The sequence below is a fragment of the Pipistrellus hanaki genome (genome assembly GCF_964339955.1).
Source record: "Pipistrellus hanaki genome assembly, chromosome: X".
Classification (NCBI taxonomy): Eukaryota; Metazoa; Chordata; class Mammalia; order Chiroptera; family Vespertilionidae; genus Pipistrellus; species Pipistrellus hanaki.
In genome coordinates this window covers 30,407,146-30,429,574 of record NC_140524.1, presented here as the reverse complement: position 1 = coordinate 30,429,574, position 22,429 = coordinate 30,407,146, and the positions used below count along the sequence as shown (strand labels likewise).

General features: G+C 40.2%; 2 protein-coding genes and 1 long non-coding RNA gene across 5 annotated transcripts in view; 1 reads left to right on the top strand and 2 right to left on the bottom strand.

Moving 5' to 3' along the window:
- TENM1 (teneurin transmembrane protein 1) overlaps positions 1-1,554 on the bottom strand; it is a 915,501-nt gene extending 913,947 nt beyond the window's left edge. For 2 of the 3 annotated variants that reach the window (XM_084870761.1, XM_084870765.1), the window contains exon 1: positions 315-1,554. The gene's annotated coding sequence lies outside the window, so the exon portion shown is untranslated. The remainder of the gene's footprint in view (positions 1-314) is intronic. The other variant, XM_084870762.1, reaches the window with a different exon arrangement.
- Positions 1,555-8,960: 7,406 nt separating this feature from the next.
- On the bottom strand, positions 8,961-9,944 carry LOC311614793 (casein kinase I-like; the record flags this gene model as incomplete). The annotated part of the gene is made up of 1 exon (XM_084869937.1): positions 8,961-9,944. One exon carries the CDS (start codon positions 9,942-9,944, stop codon positions 8,961-8,963), a length of 984 nt encoding a protein of 327 aa, XP_084726063.1.
- Positions 9,945-15,427: 5,483 nt separating this feature from the next.
- Positions 15,428-19,730, top strand: LOC311614770. The gene is made up of 2 exons (XR_014793716.1): positions 15,428-15,557; positions 19,554-19,730. It is a non-coding gene; the product is annotated as an uncharacterized lncRNA (long non-coding RNA).
- Positions 19,731-22,429: the final 2,699 nt, after the last annotated feature.

Below are 22,429 nucleotides of genomic sequence, written 5' to 3'. Positions count from 1 at the left end.
AGAAGCCCAAGCAAGCCCTCGAAGGGCAGCGCCCCCAATGCCCCCTGGAACTGCGAACGAGGCCGACCTCTCATCTGCCCTGGGTGGTCCCCAGCCCCGAGCCCCGAGCCCCGAGCCCCGAGCCCCGAGCCCCGAGCCCGGCAGGACCCAAGAAAGAAGGAGCGGAGGTTCTGCCACCTCGGGCAGGACTCCCAGAGCGGGTACAGCTCGCAGCTCACAGCCCGGAGCTACCCATCCGCCGCCCGCAGCCCAGGGGCGAAGTTCGCCCAGGGTCCTTAGGTCGGGAGGGGGGCGAGTCAGAGGGAGAAACGCACCTACCTAGTCAGGGCGCAAGTTTCGGTATGGTCCCCAGGTGCGGTCCCCCGCCCTCGTGCCAGGTGCTCAGCCCCGCCGGCCGTTGCCAGCACCCGGGACTTCAGGCTTCTCAGCCGGTTCCTGCAGGAAAGGGCTGTACATCCACATTACTGTGCGAGCTGCCGCTCGCGCCCCCCCATCGCTGTCCTCCGGCCGGGGGCAGCGGTGCTCTCCGCCGGCAGCCGCCGAGGGCAGGGACCGAACCTGGCTCCCGCCACGCCGGTGGACGCCCGCTGCCGAGAGGGTGCCTGCGCCCGGGGTCGTACGTGTGTGCGAGAGTGTGTGTACGCGTGTGTGTCCGTGCAAGAGAGAGTGTGCGTGTGTGTGTGCGAGCAGATGGGGTGAGCTCAGCCCCCGGGGCACTCGGAGGTGAACTCCGGGCAAAGCCGGAGCCCGCAGCGCTCCGGGGTGCGGGGCGTCTGCACCGCTGATGGCTGCGTGGATGTTGCCGTGGCCGCCGCCGCCGCGCTCTAAGGCTGGTCGGGGTGGTGCAAAAAAATGTTTCTCCGCTACTCGAGACCAAAAAACCTGCCCTGTCTACTGAGCATGCCCGGTTTGACAGCTCCACAGCCCAGGCTCTTTTTTTTTTTTTTTTTTGGTGTTTTTTTTTTTTTTCTTCCCCCTTTTCCCTTTTCCCCAAGACTCCAGGTTTTAGCCGCAGCTGAGATAGGGCGAGGGAGAAAGAGGAGGAGGAGGAGGACTGAGGGAGCAGGTATCGGGCTGAGGAAGAGAAGTCGAGATTAGAAAAATCTGGGTGTTAGAAGGTGGCGAGAGGGAAGGAGCTGAGCATGAGAGCAGAGGAAGGAATATGGATCAACAGAATTTATATTTGGGACCACCATGAGTACCTGGCCACGGGACTCTCGACCGGCTCCTGTTATTTTCCCCCAAGGGTTAGGTGGGGTTGGGGCGTCGGAAGAGTGTTTGTCATCCCCGGGACGGTGTTTCATACGCGAACGCGCGTGCACACACACCACACACAAAGGAGTGCTATTACTGCTCGATGTGTAAAACCTCAGGACCGACTTAGAAAGAATGCCAAGTCTCTTGCCAGTATAACTTTGGCAAAAAGAAAAAGAAAAAAAAGCGAAGGAGAGAGATGTGTTGGGGTTCCTCCTTTTCCACTCTCTCAGCCTTCCAGCATGGCCAAGCCGGTGGCTGCAGTGCATTAAGTGACCCGCAAGCTCGGGCATAGGTGTGTGTGAGGCACTGCCGACTGCCTCCCGCTGACAGCGAGACCCCAGCGCGCAGAGGCCGGCCACACGCAGCCTCCTGGCAGCGAGTCAAGTCAGCACTTACAATGTCCGACTGGAGGGGGGCCCGGGGCTCTAGCTCCTGCCTACCCTGGCCGCCCAATTCCCTGAGCTCCCCAACCGGCTCCCCCAGCCGGGCAAGAGGGCACGTACCCTGGCGAACCCAGCACGCTTCCCCAAGCCCTGGATACCCTCCCTCTCCACCCTCTTCAGCTCCCAGGAAAAAGCGGAAAAGCGGAATCGTCATGCCCCTAAACTCGCTTTGGGAGCCTTAGGAGTCCTATTTTGACATGCTCGGGACTTGGAGCGCCCGGCTTGGAGGAGCTACTCCAGCCTCCAGCATCTGCACGTCTGGGCCAGATGTGAGTCTGAAGCATGAGGCGTTGGCACCCTATTGGAGTTTGGCTCCGGTTCCAGGAAGGGCGGCGGCGACGCCCACAATCTCCTTCTCCTTCCCGGCTTCCGGGCGAGAGCCAGACTGCGGGAGATACCAAGTGCCGAGCCAGGGGAGCCGCACCAACTGGAGAAATCCGAGTCTCGGGTCCTCCCAAACCGCCCCCCCCCCTCCCTCCGCCCCAGCGCCACCCCAGCCACACACAGGTAGGGGGCGCACTGCGCAGAGCAGCAAAGAGCCCCGCGTGTGTTCTCGCGGACATCTAACCTCTCTAGGTAAAGAGAAGAGAGCGCGAAGAGTCGCACCTTCTTTGGGAGAGAGACGTTTATTGATGGTTTTCTTGAGCGAAGAAAGCAGGGCGAGTGTGCGTGTGTATGTGTGTGTGCACGCACGTTTGTAATTTTTCTCCGCCAGAGCAGGGACAGGAAAGCGGCAGGCTATGGCCGAGCCGAGAGCCCGCTAGGGGTTGCAATTAGGCACATTTGGAGCCTTAGCTGGCGCTAATTACTGGGAAGAGTTGCTCGCGGCTGTGGTGGGCGCGCACCAAAGGTTCCAGCTGCTCTCCACCCTGGGTGGTGGCAGCTGCGGCGCGGGGACGGCTTCCGGGCTGAATGGTCTCTGAGCTTCAGAGCTGGGAGTCCGGATTCGGTTTCCGAAAGAGGGTGACGCCAGGGGGATATCTTGGAACCCTGCGTTCCCATCTTTCTGGCTTTTGGTACAGGTATTTGCAAAGAGGGAGCACTGTAAACCCATCACACCTCTGAAGGTTAGAAATGTACAGGGCTAAGCACTCTCAAATCACGTTTATTCCCATCGACCCCTTTCCAGCACTGCCTTCAGCTCCCGGAATCCAAAGGATTCCTGCCGCTCACCATCACCCCACCTCCTACCCCCACCTCACCGCAACAAAGAAACAAAAGAAAACAACCGGACTCTGTAGGGGGATAGCAACTGCTTCCAAAACATTCTCTCTTTGGGGCTGTTAAAAAAAGCAATGGTGAAGGGGATGGCTATAAAACCTGGGTCCTGCCACCAGTATGTAAATGAACCTTACTAAAGCCCACTACCTTTATCCAAAACAAAACAAAAACGTGTATCTTTTAATCCTAAATAAAAGATTCCTCTTTAAGAACTGCCGGACCCCTGAACTGTGGAGGGAAAATACTTTCAGGATACATCCTCAATTCCCACGTAAGAATTCTGAAAGGAGGAAAAAAAAACCATCTGGCCAGTCACTTCTCCAGTGACTGGAAAACACTGAAGTCTAAGGAATTTCTGTAACCAACGATTAAGGAAACAGCTCATTAATGAAAGGGGAATTCAGGCAGAATGGCACACGAACAAACCATAACAGCCATAGAAACGAGATATAGGATTTAAAACCATGATAATCTCACTCTCACACTTGCTGTCTCTTTGTTACTTTTTTGGGTTGGTTTTTTCTTTTCTTTTTTTTTTTTTTTTTGTGCTGGTTGTTGTTTTTTGAAGATACAGGAAGGAAGGAAGGGGCAGTTGATGCCTAAGAATTTCATGAAATGAAACTAACTCAGCTTGTTTTTCTCCTGGCAATTCAGCAGTCAGTTTAATCATTAAAAAAAAAACAAAACAAAACAAAACAAAACAAAACAAAAACAAAAAAAAAAACCTCTCTCGTCTACCGCCTCTTTATATTTTCCCTCATATTCTTCCCTCTCATTTTCCTCACTCATCTTCCACAGCTCCCTGGAGCCGTTAATTCATTTCGTCTGCATCTGTCTCCCTTTAGCTCTTACAAAAATATTGTTTCCCTTTTTAATTCCAGTGTACAAAGGGCTCTGTCACGTTTCTCCTTTTATGAAGAACTGATTTACAGCTTCTGGAGATCCCCACAGTCTGATACTATAGGTGGATTTCCTAAAGCATTTATTCAACTTTAGAGATTCCCTAGACACACTTATGCAACAGAAAATTGGAGAATTCACAAGTCCTTTTGCTCATGGGACCAATATTTGTATTTCAATGGTGGATATAAGGAAGAAGGCACACTAAATTGCCAGTTTCAGAATGGCCAATGTAAACCAAAATGTAACCAATAATGATGGAGCATGCGATCTATATAGGACAGGTGCCCAGTTATCTAGATTATTCTAATAATTTGCTAGGAATTTAAAAAGACATATGCCTTTTTGTTAACAAAAACCATACACATGAACTCATATACCCTTATATGTTTATCCCCAAAATTACTGCAATTATAAGAAAAAGTCAATCCAGAAAATGATCTTGAAGCATCCACTATGTTCCAGGAATTGTGCCAGCACTGATATGTAAAGAAATTGAGACTTTAAAAAACTAAGAGATGTTGAAGAATTTGTGCACATTTCAATAATCAAACAAGCATATATTGAGTGTCCACTATCATGTACCTAAAACAATAGTTATGAAAACAATATTTAAATGTCCTGACCTTGGCATTTTTAAACATATTCATTTAATCCATAAGTTGTAGGTTGTATTTTTTTTTCAAAAAATGCATAATGGGAAATATCACTTATTTCAATCTTGTTTCTAAGTACTCTTATGATTGTGTAAGTACGATAATATTAGAACATTAAAATCAATAACAAAGAAAATCAACGTGAACCAACTGAAATTAAGTTTTGTTTGTTTGCTTGTTTAATGGGAAGGTATTTTCAACAGCACACTTTCAAACTGTACTTGTGGTGGTGAACCATTATTTCCTACTGCAACTGATAACCATGTCACCCAGAGATCAGCTACCAGAAATTATGAATGGCACCATACCTTTTGGCTATAATGATTGGAAGCAGGAAAGGTAGTGTAATGATTTTCTACCCTAACAGTTTCCATAAACAGTGCTGTAAAAATTTCAGTCACCAGCTTGCTGCTAGGGAGTGCCCATTTCTGGCCAGCTATAGGCCCTCTGGGGAAAGCAGCCACATTGGAGAAAGCTCAATTGAGCCTGGATGTGAACAGTTGGTGGCCAGGATTCTGCATCCATCTGTTCAGAACAGAGTCAGACACATTATTTTTCACACACCCAAGTAAGGCTCAGGAGAACAAGTGACAAGCCAATTCAAGTCTTCTACCTCTTCCTATTTAGTATCCAAATGGATATTGTGGATGCTTTTCTGGCTAGAGTTCTGAGAAGCAATATACTTTTTTTTTAAACTCTCAACTTTAGCAAGTCACTTCACATTCCACACAGCAAGTCCTGCTCATGGAAGTGTACATCCAGACAATATCTCTCATTGGAAAGACCCCATCAATGCTGCTGCATCTAACTCTTAAAAATATCTCTAATACAGATTAAGCATAACCTTCAGAAACCAAGGCTTCTCAATAGGGTGCAGTGGCAATTCATTTGTGTTTTTGCTGTATGGATTCAAATAATTACCTAAATTTGAAATTATAAAGTTAAAAGAATGGCACCTTGGTCTTCAATTTATATAAAATTCACTTATATTGGATATGCATATACCTAAAAATATGGCAATAATAATTTGTAGCCTCAAATATAATTTAGTACCTTCCATTGCAGATCTGAAAGCCAGCTTTATGATAATTTGTCTTTTTATTGAAAATACTTTCAAGAATATTACTTTTTGGCACTTTTTAACGATCACAGTTGAAAAGAGGAAATAATTGATTTCAAAATGTACCATGATTTCTATTTGAGATGAAATTACACTCCAGAAAAAAGAATTTGAAAAGTGTAGAACAATTAGGATTGTTCTGTTGGCATTTAAATGCACTTGAACTTCTAACTTTGTGACCTCATCATCATAACCTTTTAAGTGAATTATTATCATGATCAACTTACAGGTAACTATTCATTTGTATTGAAATAACTAAAGCATTTAGTGTTTCTAAAATGCATGCTTAATAATGGCCATAAGCAGACTTTTATAGCCACATACATTAACAATTGCTATTAGATGCTAACAATTATTAGGATAGTCTATTATAAAGATTTAAATGTGTTTTATATGAAAATTGGGGAATAGGATGTTATCATTTTCCGTGCAACACAAAAAAACATGAATAATTTCTTCTTAGACTCAGGAAACAGGCTCCCCATATGTACTTTCATTCTCTCATTCATAATTTTGTGAAGTAGACTTATAGAAAACCCATTATGTGACCGAAACGGACTGAAAGGTCCCGGGTTCGATTCTGGTCAAGGGCATGTACCTTTGTTGTGGGGGCACATCCCCAGTAGGGGGTGTGCAGGAGGCAGCTGATCGATGTTTCTCTCTCATGGATGTTTCTAACTCTCTATCCTTCTCTCTTCTTCTCTCTAAAAAATCAATAAAATATATTTATTAAAAAAAAAGAAAGAAAAGAAAACCCATTAAGTGTCTACTTAGTGCTAAGTACTGGAAAGAGAGTGATAAAACATACCTGGTCCTAGATTTGTGGAGACTACAATTCACTGGCAGGAGATTGACATAACCAATACTATAATGAAATATGTAGTTTTAAACTGAAGGAAAAGAACAACAGAGAGACTCCACTTAGATTGAGGTTGAAGTAGTTAGGTAGCTTCCCTGAGGCAGTGGCTACTAATCTGAGGACAGGAGAATGAGTACTAGTTAGTAGTCCAGGCATAAATAAAAGAAGTTATGGTATTTACACGAGAAATAGCTGTGCAATGTCAAGTGCATCTGGAGTGTAGTGAGCATACGTTATGTATTTGGGGTAACAGTGGTGGTGGCAGAAGATGAGGCAAGAGAGGCAGAAAGGAGCCAAAACATATAAAGATTTAAGAGCCTTGATAAGGAATTTGGCTTTTGCCCTGAGGAAAATTCAATTATTAAATACAAAAGCAGATATGCAAATATAACTTTTATTAAGCCATAGATAAAAGATAACACTACAACTCTTCTAAAATTTTGTTAAAATATAACACTTTTTCATATGAATCTTAAGTTAACATGTAATAAGTTTGTTAATATTACTTTCAGTACATCAATACATAAATATTTAATTTCTTCTGGTTTTAATTTCTGATAAACATCAATAGAAATAACCAAAAGATGATAGCACTCTGAGGTCTCCAAAAATGTTTAAGAATGTATAGGAGTCCAGAGGCCAATGCCAACTATTCATCTTCTCCTTTTCTTAAAACTGGTTGTGGTTTCCCTTCTATCAGTATCTTTTATTGTTCCAAAAGGCTAAGTCCTTAGATTCATAAAAAAAAAAAATAATTTTTGCTCAGCCTGTGTGGCTCAGTGGTTGAGCATCTAACCATGAATCAGGAGGTCACAGTCAGGGCTCATGACCAAGTTGTGGGATCAATCCCCAGTGAGAGGCATGCAGGAGGCAACCCATCAATGATTTTTTTTCTCATTACTGATGTGTCTCTCTCTCCCTCCCCCTCCCTTTCTGAAATCAATACACATATATTTAAACAAACAAACAAAAAGTTTTACCTTGCAAACTAGAATGATTACTTACAACTACTATGTGATGAATTTTAAAATTATTCTATTCTATTCCAATTAAACCAATTGCTTTCTTAACCAGTAACAAACACTTTGAAAAAGTATGTTCTTGCTCCAGTTGAAGGTTTAATTTAAACAAAATTAAACAAACAAAAAAAAGTTTCTTTTAAACAAAACAAAAAGTTTTACCTTGCAAACTAGAATGATTACTGACAACTACTATGTGATGAATTTTAAAATTATTCTATTCTATTCCAATTAAACCAATTGCTTTCTTAACCAGCAACAAACACTGAAAAAGTATGTTCTCACTCCAGTTGAAGGTTTAATTTAAACAAAATTAAGCAAACAAAAAAAAGTTTTTTTTAAACAAAAAAAAAAAGTTTTACCTTACAAACTAGAATGATTACTTACAACTACTATGTGATGAATTTTAAAATTATTCTATTCTATTACAATTAAACCAATTGCTTTCTTAACCAGTAGCAAACACTTTGAAAAAGTATGTTCTCACTCCAGTTGAAGGTTTAATTACTTCTAGTTTATATCTTTGAGACCATATCTCTTGTCCTAACATTCCTCCTAAGCTCCATCTCTAATAGCTGCCTATACAGTTCCTCCTTAATATTTCAAAATTACCTAAAACTCAACCTGTTTAAATCTGAAATGATCCCTAAAATATTTTTACTTTTTCAGTTTCTTAAAATTTTTAATGAACTTATAAACAAAAAAGCTCCCATTTCAAAATAAAAACAAAATCCTACATCATATAGATTTTTACAGTTACTATATATCTAAGCACAACATACATACATGTTCAGTTTTCATATGATAACTAAATTCATGTGACAACTATGCTTTTTTTAAATACCAAGAACATTATAGAGTTAAAGCAGTCATACGGATAAACTAGTAGTCACTACGTTTTTTATGTTTTCACTTTAGATGTTGTTATTTCTAGCACAGGTAAGCATGCAGTCTTACATATACTCAAATATGGAATCTTTGGTTGCTACCCTATCAGCAGGCTTGCAAACAAGAAACCAACCATTTTAAGAATGATTTAAGTGAACAAATGCAAACCACAGGGATGAATAAGCCCTAAGAATGCACAGTTGTGAACATTTACAACCACTACTTTGGCTGAAGACTGTTCATGCTCCTCTTCTGAAATGAGATTTCAAGCAGAATAGTTCAAAGTAAAAGATTTTAACAAAACTTAGTATATGTACAATTTCTCCACCAATTTTTGTAAACCAACCATTTAGTTAACTTTTCAACATGTAAAAATACAATAGAAAACTGGACACCATGTTTCACTACTTCAGTTAATATTCACAATTACAGCAGGTACAACTCATAGCATCACCAATGCTGCCCAATACTTATATGTAAAGTAAGTTCTTTAGAACAAGTAACCAGTTGTCCATAACAATTGGCTAGTATACACATGGACTAAAATTTCTAAATTTGGGGAGAAATGAATGCTGCTACACTGCTCCTTCTATTCCTTCATTCATGCTTAACCTGTGGGATTTGGGCCGGTTGACCCTGCGCGCTTGAAGAGGCTGCCTGCTGCGCTGCTTTCTGCTTTAATAATGTCCAATCAAATACAAAGTCATAACTGAGGTTCAGGTTCCTGAAAAGGGTGCGGAAGAGCTGCTTCAGATACGCGTAATCTGGGGTTTCCTCAAAGCGCAGCCCACGACAATAGTTTAAGTACATAGCAAATTCTGCAGGATAGTCACTACATAAAGCATCAACATCTGTGGCCATCTTCTTTTCACAAATCTTTTCATATTTCTGTTTCTTTGTTGCAGCCGTTATCCCTTGCCATGGCAGGTTGGTTTTATTAAAATACATCAGAACATACCCTAATGATTCCAAGTCATCCCGGCGACTCTGTTCAATGCCAAGATGTGCATTGATGCTAGCATATCGGACAGTACCAGTGAGATTTTTATCTTCTCTGTATGGTATGTGTTGCTTTGTTCTGTTGTCTCTGTACTTTTTGGCCAACCCAAAATCAACGAGATATAACTTATGACAGTGACGCCCGACGCCCATTACGAAATTATCGGGTTTAATGTCTCTGTGTATAAAGTTCTTTGTATGCAAATATTCAATTCTACTTAGCATCTGGTCAGCTAGCATAAGTACAGTTTTCATTGAGAAGCTTCTATTACAGTAATTGAAGAGGTCTTCCAGGCTGGGTCCAAGAAGGTCCATGACCAGAACATTATAGTCTTTTTCCTGCCCAAACCACCGTATTCGGGGGATGCCAATCCCACCCTGAAGAATCTTATAGAGTCTGTTCTCATACATCAACTGGGGGTGCCTGGCCTTCTGAGATTCTACCTTCACTGCGACCCCCTCACCATTGGTGATATTGACCGCCAGATAAACGACCCCGAAGGAGCCAGACCCGATCTTTCGAATCAATTTATATTTCCCGCCGACAATGAATTCAGCTTTGGAGACGCTACTGCTAGCCATCTTGAGAGACAAAGACCCGGCTAAGGCCAAATCCCAACGCCTCACCAACGCCTCACCGACGCCTCACCGAGGCCTCTGGGGCTGTGGCGGAGGGCGGCTGGAAAAATGGTAGCTCTCCGGCGGGGTTACAGGGCCCACAATCCAACAAGAGGTACCTGATCGACGACGCCGCTGCTTAATCAGGGTTCTTTTTTGCCAGGCCGCAATTTGCGAAGGGTTCTGGCGGTCACCAGGCTGCTCGGCTGTCTCTGCGCTTCCCTCAGGACTTCCCGGCCGCCGCCGGGCTGGAAAAATGGCCGCACTGAGGGAGCAGTGAAGACCAGCTGAGGGAATGCTGGGAGCACGCTGAAGGCACGCAGAGGGGACGTCCGGGGCACGCAGAGGGCACGCCAGGGGCACGCTGAGGGCACGTCAGGGGTCAGGAGCACGCTGAGGGGGCAGGTGAGGTGAGAAGTCCAGTGCGTCACCGCGCCAATACCATTGTGACCAGCTTGCAGCTTCCGGCATGCAGCTTCCGGCTTGAACTTCCGGCTTCAGTCCTCTGGCTTCAATCCAGGGGATCCTCTCACGAAGCTGATTCCACCATTCCTTACTGTGCTGAAGCCGCCATCTTGTTATTCCAGCGCCAATATATTTTTAAATAGGAAAAGCGGAAAATTAAAAAAAGCATATCATTTTATTTTTATATGAATTGACTGAAACGAAAATATTTACAAATAGACGTATAGAGAAGTGACTAGGAAAAATAAATCACAATATTAATAGTAATTCAGGAGATTTTTAGTGATTTTAATTTTTAAAAAATATTGTCTATACTTTATTTTCCATAAGTATACTTTGATTGAGGTGACCAGATTGTCCCGCTTTTGGTGGGACAGTCCCGATTTTCAACAACGTGGGAAAAATTGTTGAAAATCGGGACTGTCCCGCCAAAAGCGGGACAATCTGGTCACCTTAATATTAATTCATAATCAGGAAGCTATTATTAAAAAGTTAAGAACAGAACTAATATTCCTTAAAAGTCCTACACCTCTTCTTGCCTTTCATTTTAAAGGTAGGATTCTATTCATATCATGATTTTTGATTAACACATTTTTTTTCAGTAATAATCATTTTAATAATGCAGACTCCTCTAGGATGACTTTGTGTGTTTTTTTTTAAGATACCACTTTATTTATTTTTTAAAATATTTATTTATTGATTTTAGAGAGGAAGGGAGAGAGATAATCATTGATTGGTAGCCTCCTGCATGCCCCCTACTAGGGATTGAGCCCACAACCCCAGCATGTGCCCTTGGCTGGAATGGAACCCGGACCCTTCAGTCCCCACTCCCACGCTCTATCCACTGAGCAAAACCAGCTAGGGCTAGGATGACTTTGTTTTATTAGCAAAGGAATTCCAATTACAGAATGGGCATAGCCAGGAGTCACATACTGCCACAAAGTAGGTTCATCCATTTTCTAGGATACGTGATGCCGTGGTTGAAGTTCTAGATGCTACAGACTACTGTAGTTCTATATTTCTTGCAATTGTATGAAGTAAGAATTATCCCACAGGTCATCACATAGATATAGGAGAGCAGTCTATCCTTTCCTTCAAATAGTGTTATGAATAAAACCTAACATTTCTTTAAATTAACACTTCTGCATCTGCCTGGGATGCCTTTTCTTCTACATTTCTACCTGTATCTCCATGATTATCAGACTCATATCCATTATTACCTTTTCTAAAAAGCCCTCCCTGAATTTCCATCCTGAAATGCTCACTTTCCTCTCTTTTCTATCTTCATTCTTATCCCAGTCCTTTGTCATACAGTTATTTATTTAGATGCCTATTTCTCCTATTGTACATTTTTTCTTTGAGGGCAGGGACATGTCCTACTGTATATCTTATTTATACATAATAGGCCCTAAAGAGATAACTGGGGATAATTTTTGCATTTAATAACTTTATTTCTAAAACTAAGGATTAAAATTGGAAGAATTCAGAGAAATATGTTCTGTTAGATCAAATTTAATTAAAATTTTCTTTTACTAACTCATATAGGAAACTTTCTTTAAAATCTAGTACCTTGATTTAACACCATCCTTAGTCAATGCCTAAGAGGTAATATTGTATTTTAAAGAGATACTATATGTTTAGTAAATTAGGCTTCTTGGATATGGTGTCAATAATATACAGCTGCATACTCAAAACTTCAAAACTTCAAAACTTCAAAACAACATTTTACAATTTCTCATATTGTGAGTGAGATGGGAATTTTTTTCTGCTTATCTTGTTTGGGCTCATGCAAGTAGCTACATTTAGTTGGCAGGTCACCAAGGGCAGTGTCCTTTCATGTCTGGTATCTTTTCTGGAGTAGCTTGAACAACTGAGGTGTCTGGGCCTCTCTCTCTTTGTGGTCCCTCTCCAAGAGATCTCATATCTTCTGGATCAGTTAACTACTATTGCATAACCAATGACCCTAAAATTTTGTGGCTTAAAACAATAGCAATTTATTATTTCTCAGGATTCTGTGGGTTAATTACACATTTGCTTTGCTGGTTTTTCCTTGATACATTTGTTCAATTGCATTCAGCTGGAAGGATGGCTGGCCTGAAAGGTACAAGGTAGCCTCACTCACATGTTTGGCAATAGGTTCTGAGTGTTGTCTGGATGCCTTAGTTGTGATTTCTTCTCCATGAGGTCCCTCATTCTCAAATAGTTGGCACCAGCTGCCTTAGATTTTGGTGTCAGAGCTGTACCCAACGATGGCCAAGGTAGAAGCTACAATACCTGGAAAGGCCTAGGCTCTAGAACACACAGTGTTACTTCTGCTGTGCTTTATTATTTTAAAAAAAAATCACATAACCAGAGAAATAGACTGGGAGCTGCAAAATATTATGGCTATGCTTTTCTTTGTTCCATAGGCACAATTTAAGATATGAATTGTTATAAATGCAATGTTCTACTGGATTATGGTATAGTTAAAATTCCAGTGTGTGTGTGTGTGTGTGTGTGTGTGTGTATTTGATTTTTGTTACAGAGAAGGATAGAGTTAGAAACATCCATGAGAGATAAACATCGATCAGCTGCCACCTGCACATTCCCTACTGGTTATGTGCTTGCAACCAAGGTACATGCCCTTGACTGGAATCGAACCTGGGACCCTTGAGTCCATAGGCTGATGCTCTAGCCACTGAGCCAAATAGGTTAGGGCGGTGATACAAACTTTTTTTTTCTCTTTTATTCAGAAGCACTGTCACATTCTCCTTTTATTGTAGTTTTTTGTTTGTTTGTTTGTTACATAGGAGATCCATGAATACATTCTTATAGCAAGCTATTTAAGGAACGTAATAATGGCAAACTCTTTCACAGTAAACTTACACTATGTTCCAGGCTTCATTTTAAGTTCTTTACATACATTGTCTCTTTTAACCCTCACAGCAAGTCTTTGAGGTAAGCAATATTTACCACCATTTTGTGGATTAAAAAAAAACAAAAACAAAAAAAAACTGAGGCACAGAGAGATTAGCTCGTAAGTAGCAGAGCCACTAAGTTTTGTGACTCCAGAGCTTATGCTTTTAACCACTTTGTTATAGCTGTTTACAGTTTTGCTCCTACTTTAACTATGTCAACAAATTAGTATGCATTTCTTTAGCTCTACTTCTACATACTTAAGTCTAGAAATATGTCCATATGCATTTTTTTACATAAATTGGATCACATTATATGCAGATTTCTGAAATTTGCTTTTTCTATTTAAAAATATAGCAAGGTGATATATCAGTACATATAGATCTACCTCATTTTTTAAAATTTCTTTATTGATTAAGGTGTTACATATATGTCCTTACCCCCATTACCTCATTTATTTTTGAACAGAGGCATAGCATTCTATTTTGTGGATACTATAATTTAACTATTTTCTATTATGAACACTCAAGTAGTTTCCAATTCTTTCTTTTTACAAATAATGCTACAGTAAGCATTCTTTAATTCATTTTTATTACAAATTTTTGTACACGTCGATGAGAATTTCTTCAGAATAGATTCCTCGAGTTGATTTGAGGATTTAATGACTGAGCTGTATATTGCCAAATATCCATTAACAAAAGCAGGAGTGTATGAAAGTGTCAATTTTCTCTATACTAAACAAGAGTGTACATCAAACAGTTTAAATTTAATGAACAAAGATATATCATTTATGTTTTAACATATGTTTGCTAGACTGCTAGTAAGGTAGAACTATTTTCTTTCTTTTTTTAATATGTCTTTATTGATTTCAAAGAGGAAGGGAGAGGGAAAGATAGAAACATCAATGATGAGAGAGAATCATTGATAGGCTGCCTCCTGCATGTCCCCTATTGGGGATCAAGTCCACAACCCAGGCATGTGCCCTTGACCGAAATCGAACCTGAGACCCTTCCATCTGCAGGCTGATGGTCTATCCATTGAGCCAAACCAGCTAGTGTAGAACTAGTTTCATATGGTTATTACGTTTTCAATTTTCTTTGTAAAGTACCTTTGTCAGGATCTCATTTTTCTAATAGGTTATTTCCCTTTTTCTCATGGATTGTTAGAATTCTGATATCATCTACCCTTTACTATTCTGTTGTATATGTTGCCGATACCTTCTTTCAGTTCACTTGATGTTGCCAAATCTGTTTGTTTTTTCTTTCATGGAGTCTGGGTTTTACATTTTGCTTAGAATGACTTTTCCACCCACACTTTGTTTTAAAAGAGGTGGAAGCTTATTTGTGTTTTTACTGATTTTAGAGAGATGGGAAGGGAGATGGAGATAAATGTCGATCAGCTGCCTCCTTGCAAGCCTTCCACTGGGGATCAAGCACTCAAACCGGGAATATACCCTGACCAGTAATTGAACCAGTGACTTCTCAGTGCATGCACAATACTCAACCAAATGCACAACACCAGCCAGGTCCCACCCACAATTTTTTTTAAATATCCATTCTTTCCTTCTATTATTTTCAATATGTTGTTTACAAAAATCATAAGTCTAAAGTTTATTTTTGTTAATGGCTTCTGTTAGGGTACAGTCTATTTTTTCTCTCCATTTGATGGACCACTGGTTCCAAAATCTTTTATTGCAGGTCCATCCTTCTCTCAGTAATCTGAAGTTTTTTATAAATCAAATTAGTCTACCTTTATACATCTTTTTAAAAATTTCTCATATCTGTTCCACTGATTTGACTAACTTTCCTGAACTAATACCATACTATGTTAACATTGTTTTACAGTGTTTTGACATATCTCTAGTAAGGCATCTCCCTTCTTCTCTCCTTTTTTTTATTAACTTTCTTTGTTACTAAAAAGATATATGTGTCACATTTTTCACCTATAGGTACTTTCAAGATCTTTCTGTTCTCTAGAATTGGTTTATCTGTCTATCAGGAACGCTGTGGAAAATAGCTTGTGAATTTAGGTTATTATAATACGACAATTAATATTCAGAAATGCATTTTCCACAGGTAAATTATCTACAACATCAAGGATTAACCTTCCATCAGAGAAGAGAGTGCATATGAGAAATTTACAGAGAAATTAGATGGGGAGACCTCATGAGGCAGATTAAGAGGATCAAATCATTATCTTGAATGAAAGGCCCAAGAGGTAGGACACATAAGCTAAGCTTCTGGCTCTCATTGTCTTACTCAGCCTTACCTAATTTAATAAATACATATTTCAAATAAACAACCTTGAAGTGAAGTTATCCACTGGATAACTTTCACTTTTTCTCTCCTCAGGGATTGACCTTGGTATTCACTTCTCTGCCCAGAAGCTCCAAATTACTTAGAACTGTCCTTCCACCTATAGGAGACCCCTTCCTTTACCAAACATCAAGTAAACAAAACACTAAACGGCTCACAATTTACACACAACCTTCTGGTCATGACAGAATCTTCAATAAAGATGGGGGGAAGGTTAGAGGAAGCTACTTGTTATATAATTATGCAAAATTGTTGTTTTAACCATTTACTTTATGCTTCCATTTGTTGTACTTGATAGGACTATATACTGTTAACAGGCTATTGGTTAGTAAGTATTTTCAACTTATGCTTTTAAACCTTAGAATCTCCTGAAACTCAGGAGTAGCTTATTTAGGTGTAGCCTCTAAAATTGTCCCACAAGCAAGGCAAACATCATCTACCAATTGTTAGTTTTCAATATGCCCATTTTCTAAGTAATGTAAAGATGTTGCACATTGTTCCTTCACAGGAAGACTGCCAAAATTATTAATGCAATTTCTTTGGAGGGAAGGAGGAGAAATTGTTTCCCTGATGTCTCCGTAAAATTTAAATGAAAATGAATGAGATTTGAGTGTTAGTATTCATGGCTGCTAGTTCTTCTCTGTTAATTTACATTTATATTCTTAATGTCTGGGTTGAGCCTAGGGAAATTTAAAACTCAATTTCATTAATGCTATAACTTCCATAGGAATCTCAATATGCACAGAAGTTCCTAGATTGTGGAGTTATTGGATGAGAATATAGCAACTAAGCATAATTGCTGAGTGGTTTTGATGGTTAAATATGTACTGTCAATTTTGATTTTTGAAATCCTCCGGGCCTAAACCCAGTGTCCAAAAAGTTTTAAAAACATGAAGCTAATATAGTAATGAATTTTAACAACATTAAAATGGAAACATTACATTACTGAACCATTGCCCATCGCTGATTAATTATGATTTAAACTAGATCATGTTTCACATTTGCAACTATTACATTGACAAACATGATGTTTATGATTACTACATAGCTTGAGGTTTGCAAGTTCAGCTCACTAGAGTTAAGATTTTTTCACTTAGTTGTTTTTATTGCAAATATAATCACTACTGCCAGTGGGCAAAGGGACTGGGATATAGGAATACATGGTCCAAACAATACTGGTTTCCCCTGCTCTCTGATAAATATCCCTTTTTTCCTTCTTTATATACTATGTGTAGACATACTTTAAAAATATAATATTTAAAGATTGTGCTTATGAAGTAAGCTTTTTTTAGGAAGAAAATCCCTAGACATTCCACAAAGCTATAACAGAAATAACACTTTAATCTAACCCTTTTAAAATCCTCACTTTGTTTATTTTTATTAGACCACTCACTAGGTCACCCTGAATTATGTTTTAGAATTACATCCATCCCAGGGAAGTTCTACAGCTCTAACACTTCAGAGTTTTAAGCCTCTTGAAACTATAGACCCTGAGAACTTTAACTGAAAGACTCATTTATCTTACTGCCCTCTTTCATAATATGCAGCTAAAAATCCTTTTTATAAGTTTCCATTAACTTGCCAAAGTAGAAAGGTAGAAAAGGGGGAAAGAAGAAGAGGAAACTGGAAGGGGAGAGAAGGGAAAGGGAGGAAAATACTACACAATTGACAGTGATATCAACTCCTCTGCCTCCAGGAACACACTTGGCTACACTGAAGGCTACAGCAATGATTCTCTATGAAGGAAACATCCATCCCTAGATGGCAGTATCATATGGAGGGACAGGAAGGGAGGAAAACAAGAGGGCCTACATATTGGGTTTGAAAAAGTTTTCCCATTAATATAGAAAGTAACAATATATATATATATTACTAAATTTTTCCATATAGAAAGGATTGTCTACATTCTTTTGATTAGAAAAACTAGAGGCCTGGTGCAAGAAATTCATGCATAGGGAGGTACCTCAGCCCAGCCTGTGTCCTCTCGAAATCCGGAACCCCTTGGGGAATGTTGGGCCTAAACCAGCAGTCAGACATCCAGTAGTCGGATAATCCAGGACACTGCAAGCACCAGTGACCATACTTTTCATACAAGTGAAAGGCATTTTGCTGTTGTTGGGCAGCTACATTTTTTTTGCCCTGATTATAAAAAGTAGTACATAACATGATCCTTCTGAGGCAGTAGTACCATTTTCCCCATCTTTTGGGTAGAAAAACTGAAGCAGAGAGAAGTTCAGTAATTGGCTTTGTCACACAATTATAAATGTCAGAATCAAGGCTCACCACAAAATGTGCAAACTAGAGTCCATGCATGTCATCGCTGCATCATCCTGTTTTTTTTTCAGTGTCAGAGTAGCCTTGCCAGGTTTTAATTTTTAAATCTAAGAGACTGTTCTCAATATATAGGGTAGGGTCCCTAGGCCTGGCCAGTGATCAGGGCCATCTGTGGGGTGACCAGCGGGCAGGCCTATTGCCCTCCTCCCTCACTGGCACCTGCCTTGGCTGGCAGCCTGACATTGCCCACTGGCTGGCCTCATACCCCCAATCGCTGTCGGCAATCGCCTCCCTCTCCGGTGGGCAAATGCTCAATGCAGGATAAAATAATAGCCCTAATGGTTTTGTGCTTTTTGTATCTGAAGTTATTTAGAAAAACACATCCTTTAACAAGTTTCTATAAATAACAAGGACTCACAAATATTTTTTATTTAAAGCATTATGGTCTTTTCTTAATGTTTTAATTCTTTATGATATTTTAAGTATAATTGAAAAAATTACTTTGTAAGACTTAAACTAACTTTACATTAATATAGCTTAATTCACTCTTCCACTAATAATTTTGAAATTTTGATATTTTAACAAGAAATAAATTCATGAAGTGCATTCAGCTGAGAATCCAGAAACCTGATGCTTTATTTTTATAAATGTCCTATATAATAAAATCCTAATATGTAAATCAACCAAATGGCGGAAAAATGGGTCGCTATGATGCACACTGACCACCAGGGGACAGATGCTCAATGCAGGTGCTGCCCCCTGGTGGTCAGTGCACCCCCACAGGGGGAGCACCACTGAGCCAGAAGCTGGCTCTCAGCTGATGAGCACAGTGGAGGTAGCTAGAGCCTCTCCCGCCTCCACTGCAGGTGAGCAGTAAGGAGCAAAGGGGTCTGAGACTGCAAGAGCCCCCGACTGCAAGAGGGTTGTCTGGCTGCCAGCTTAGGCTTGATTGGGCCTAAGCCGGCAGGCAGACACCCCCAAGGGGTCCAGGACTGTGAGAGGGTGCAGGCCGGGCTGAGGGGACCCTCTACCCAGGTCAGTGCAGGAATTTCATGCACCAGGCCTCTAGTTATAAATAAAAAATAGTTCCATGTTGCCTATGTGACTCAGTTGGTGGGGCATCCGAAAGTTGCTGGCTCAATTCCTAGTTAGGACACATGATCAATCCCCAGTAGAGGGAGTTCAGGAGGCAGCTGAGCCATGTTTTCCTCTTGCATGGAGGTCTCTCACCCTCTTCTTTCCTCTCTCTAAAAGACCAAGTTTGAAAATGGTTACATGTAAATATACATTAACAATTCACTCATTCAGCATGGTTAAATGGGACCTAAGCTATCGTCCAGGTACCCATATTCAGGATATGCTGCGAGTCTTGCCAGCCCCCGAAGTAGTACATGGTGTAAGGCCTAAAATTAAGGCCCAAAATTTCAAGTTAGCTTAATTCACTGAGACAGCCTCAAATAGCCTAACCACAAGTTTTCCTCCCCACTCTGCTTTCACATATAAGGTCCCCTAGTCTGACAACCCTCCTTATTAAGGAGACCAGGCATAGTTCCTACATATCTCTGAGCAGTCGGTTTCAGTTCTGTGGTACCCTACAGAATTATTCCATGCCATTTTCCCACAGGAACCAGAAGTCATCCCATCCTTCTGATACTACAAAGCCTGCTTCCTACAACTACTGGTTCTTCACTTAGTACCTGAGAACTACTCCCAGCAATACTTGTGTGGCACTGCATAACTTGTGGTCTCCTCCTCCCCCAGATAGTAAGTGCATGTAATTAATAAACTGCTGCTAATCTCATCTGCCCAGTGTTGAGTGTCATGATTGTTCAGCCTTCCCCATAATCCTAGGGTAGAAATATCTTTCTTAACAGTGAGGTGAACAAGAAGCCATCTAAATGTAGCAACACACTAGAAAATATGTTTTATTACCAGAACTAAACAATAATAAATTTCCAGTAATTTTTCAATTTCTTCCTTCCTTCCTCCTCACATCATTTTGTTTCAATTACAGTTTTCATCCAGTATTATTTTGGATATCAGATGTATAGCATAGTGGGTATATAATCATATATTTTACAAAGTGATCCCCATGATATTTCAAGTACCCACCTGGCACAGTACATAGTTATTAAAATGTTATTCACTATATTCTCTATGGTGTACTTTACAGCCCCATGACTATTTTGTGACTACCAATTTGTAGTTCTTAATCCCTGCACCTTTTTCACTCAGCCCTCCCAACTTCCCTTCCCTCTGGCCACCATCAATACGATCTCTGTATTTCTGAGTCTGTTTCTATTTTGTTTCTTCATTTACTTTGCTCTTTAGACTTCATATGTAAGTGAAATAATATAGTATTTGTTTTTCTGTCAGAAAGTCCCTGTTTTCTTAATGTCTTTTGGCTAGGAGCCTCTCTTAGCTCCTCAAGGCTGCCTTAATTTTCTTATCATGTAATCTCCATAGACAGTTTACCATATCAATATTTACCGTTTTCTAGGTCTGTGGAAGTGTCTCTTTAATACTTCACTTTCTTTTAAATACTTCCCCTGGTTATGCCAGGCCCACCATTTGTTAATTAACTTAAATTAAACTGATTAGTAACCTAAACACAGGAACAATATCTCAACATATTTGTGTATTCAATCATTTTAAGAGGATGGAGCCTTATATAAGGCCTGTACACCAGAGGGAGGGAAACTTTGAGGGCATCTTAAAATGTGATTCACAATTAGAATACAATGAAGGAAATAAAAAATAAGTATTGTAGTCGAAACCTGTTTGGCTCAGTGGTAGAGAGTCGGTCTGTGGACTGAAAAGTCCCAGGTTCAAATTCCAGTCAAGGGCATGTACCTTGGTTGCAGGCACATCCCCAGTAGGGGGTGTGCAAGAGGCAGCTGGTCAATGTTTCTCTCTCATCGATGTTTCTAGCCCTCTAGCCCTCTCTCCTCCTCTCTGTAAAAAATCAATAAAATATATTTTTAAAAAATAAGTATTGTATAATGACAATCAAAATGGGCACCCGTATGAAAACTTAAGAATATTAGTATTGAAATGTGAGAATATTTTAATGGGTTAAAGGAGAAGAGAATGATTTTTAAAGTGGTACATTTGCACAATGGAATACTAAGCAGCTTTAAAAAAAGAAGGGCCTATTATCCTGTGAGACAGCATGGAGGGACCTAGAAAGTATTATGCTAAGCAAAATAAGCCAGTCAAAGAAAGAAAAATATCACATGATCTTATTTATATGTGGAATCTAATAAACAAAATAAACTAATGAATATAAAACAGAACCAGAAGTGTGAAAATGTGAAACAGATTGACAAATCTCAAAGGGAAGAGAGAGGAAGATGGGAAGAGATTAACCAAAGAATTTACATGCATATATGCATTGCCTAGAACACAGACAATAGGGTGGTGAAGGCCTGGGATGGGGTAGGTACCAAGGGGAGAGGGGAGGAAGACATCCGTAATATTCTCGACAATAAAGATGTTTTTAAAAGCATACTACACTATCCAAATAGAGAATATGATAATTAATCTGTTTTAGAATATCCCAATTTTTAGCCCTTGATAGTGTGCTCAGTGGTTAGAACACCAGCCTGTGCATGACAGGGTAGAAGGTTCCATCCCAGTCAAGGGCATGTAAAATGGATTGCAGGTTTGATCCCTGGCCCCAGTCTGTCACATGCTGGAGGTAACCAATCCATGTGTCTCTCTCACATCAATATTCTTCTCTCTCTCTCTCTCTCTCTCTCTTTCTCCATCCCTTCCCTCTCACCTTCCCTCCCTTCCACTCTATCTAAAAATCCATGGGGAAAATATCTTCAGGTAACAATTAACAACAAATAAAAAAAATCATTTTTTATATTGCCAAGATATCATAGGGATAATAACTTAATTTACATACATATTTTAGACATTTCTGGTAAAGGTTGGAACACACACATTCTTGTCTTCATGTTTTCTCACAAGGAAAAAAGAAAATCAACAATGGGAAATATTGTTTTGGACTTTTTATTTACTGACAATGCAGAAGTGATTGAGGGAATCATAGCAATAGAAGTATTCAGAGAAAATTACCCCTTTTAAACCTGTAACAAAGAAACAGACTATAGACATTTAATATACCATGGGCCTCGAGGAAAGTAGCATTAAAAATGTTAAGACAAAATAATGCTAGGAGTTAATGAATACATATTCTAAAGTGAAGAAGTGTGTGGGAAGGTCTGAGAGGTAGGAAGGAAATGAATCAAGAAAGACTCCTCAGAGGAAAGAATTCCTGGGCCAAACCTTAATAAATCAGACTGAATTAGGTCCAGAATCAGGGTAGTGGTAATGGTGGTGAATGGGGTGAGATGAGAAGAAAGGGATTCTGATTCCAAAAGAGAGGGTATAAAGTAAAAACAGAAGAGATCCTAGGAGATAATTTGGAGGAACATTAAGTGTAAGGGATGGTCAGAGAGGTATAAGAGATAGGAGGAGAACCTAGAGAAA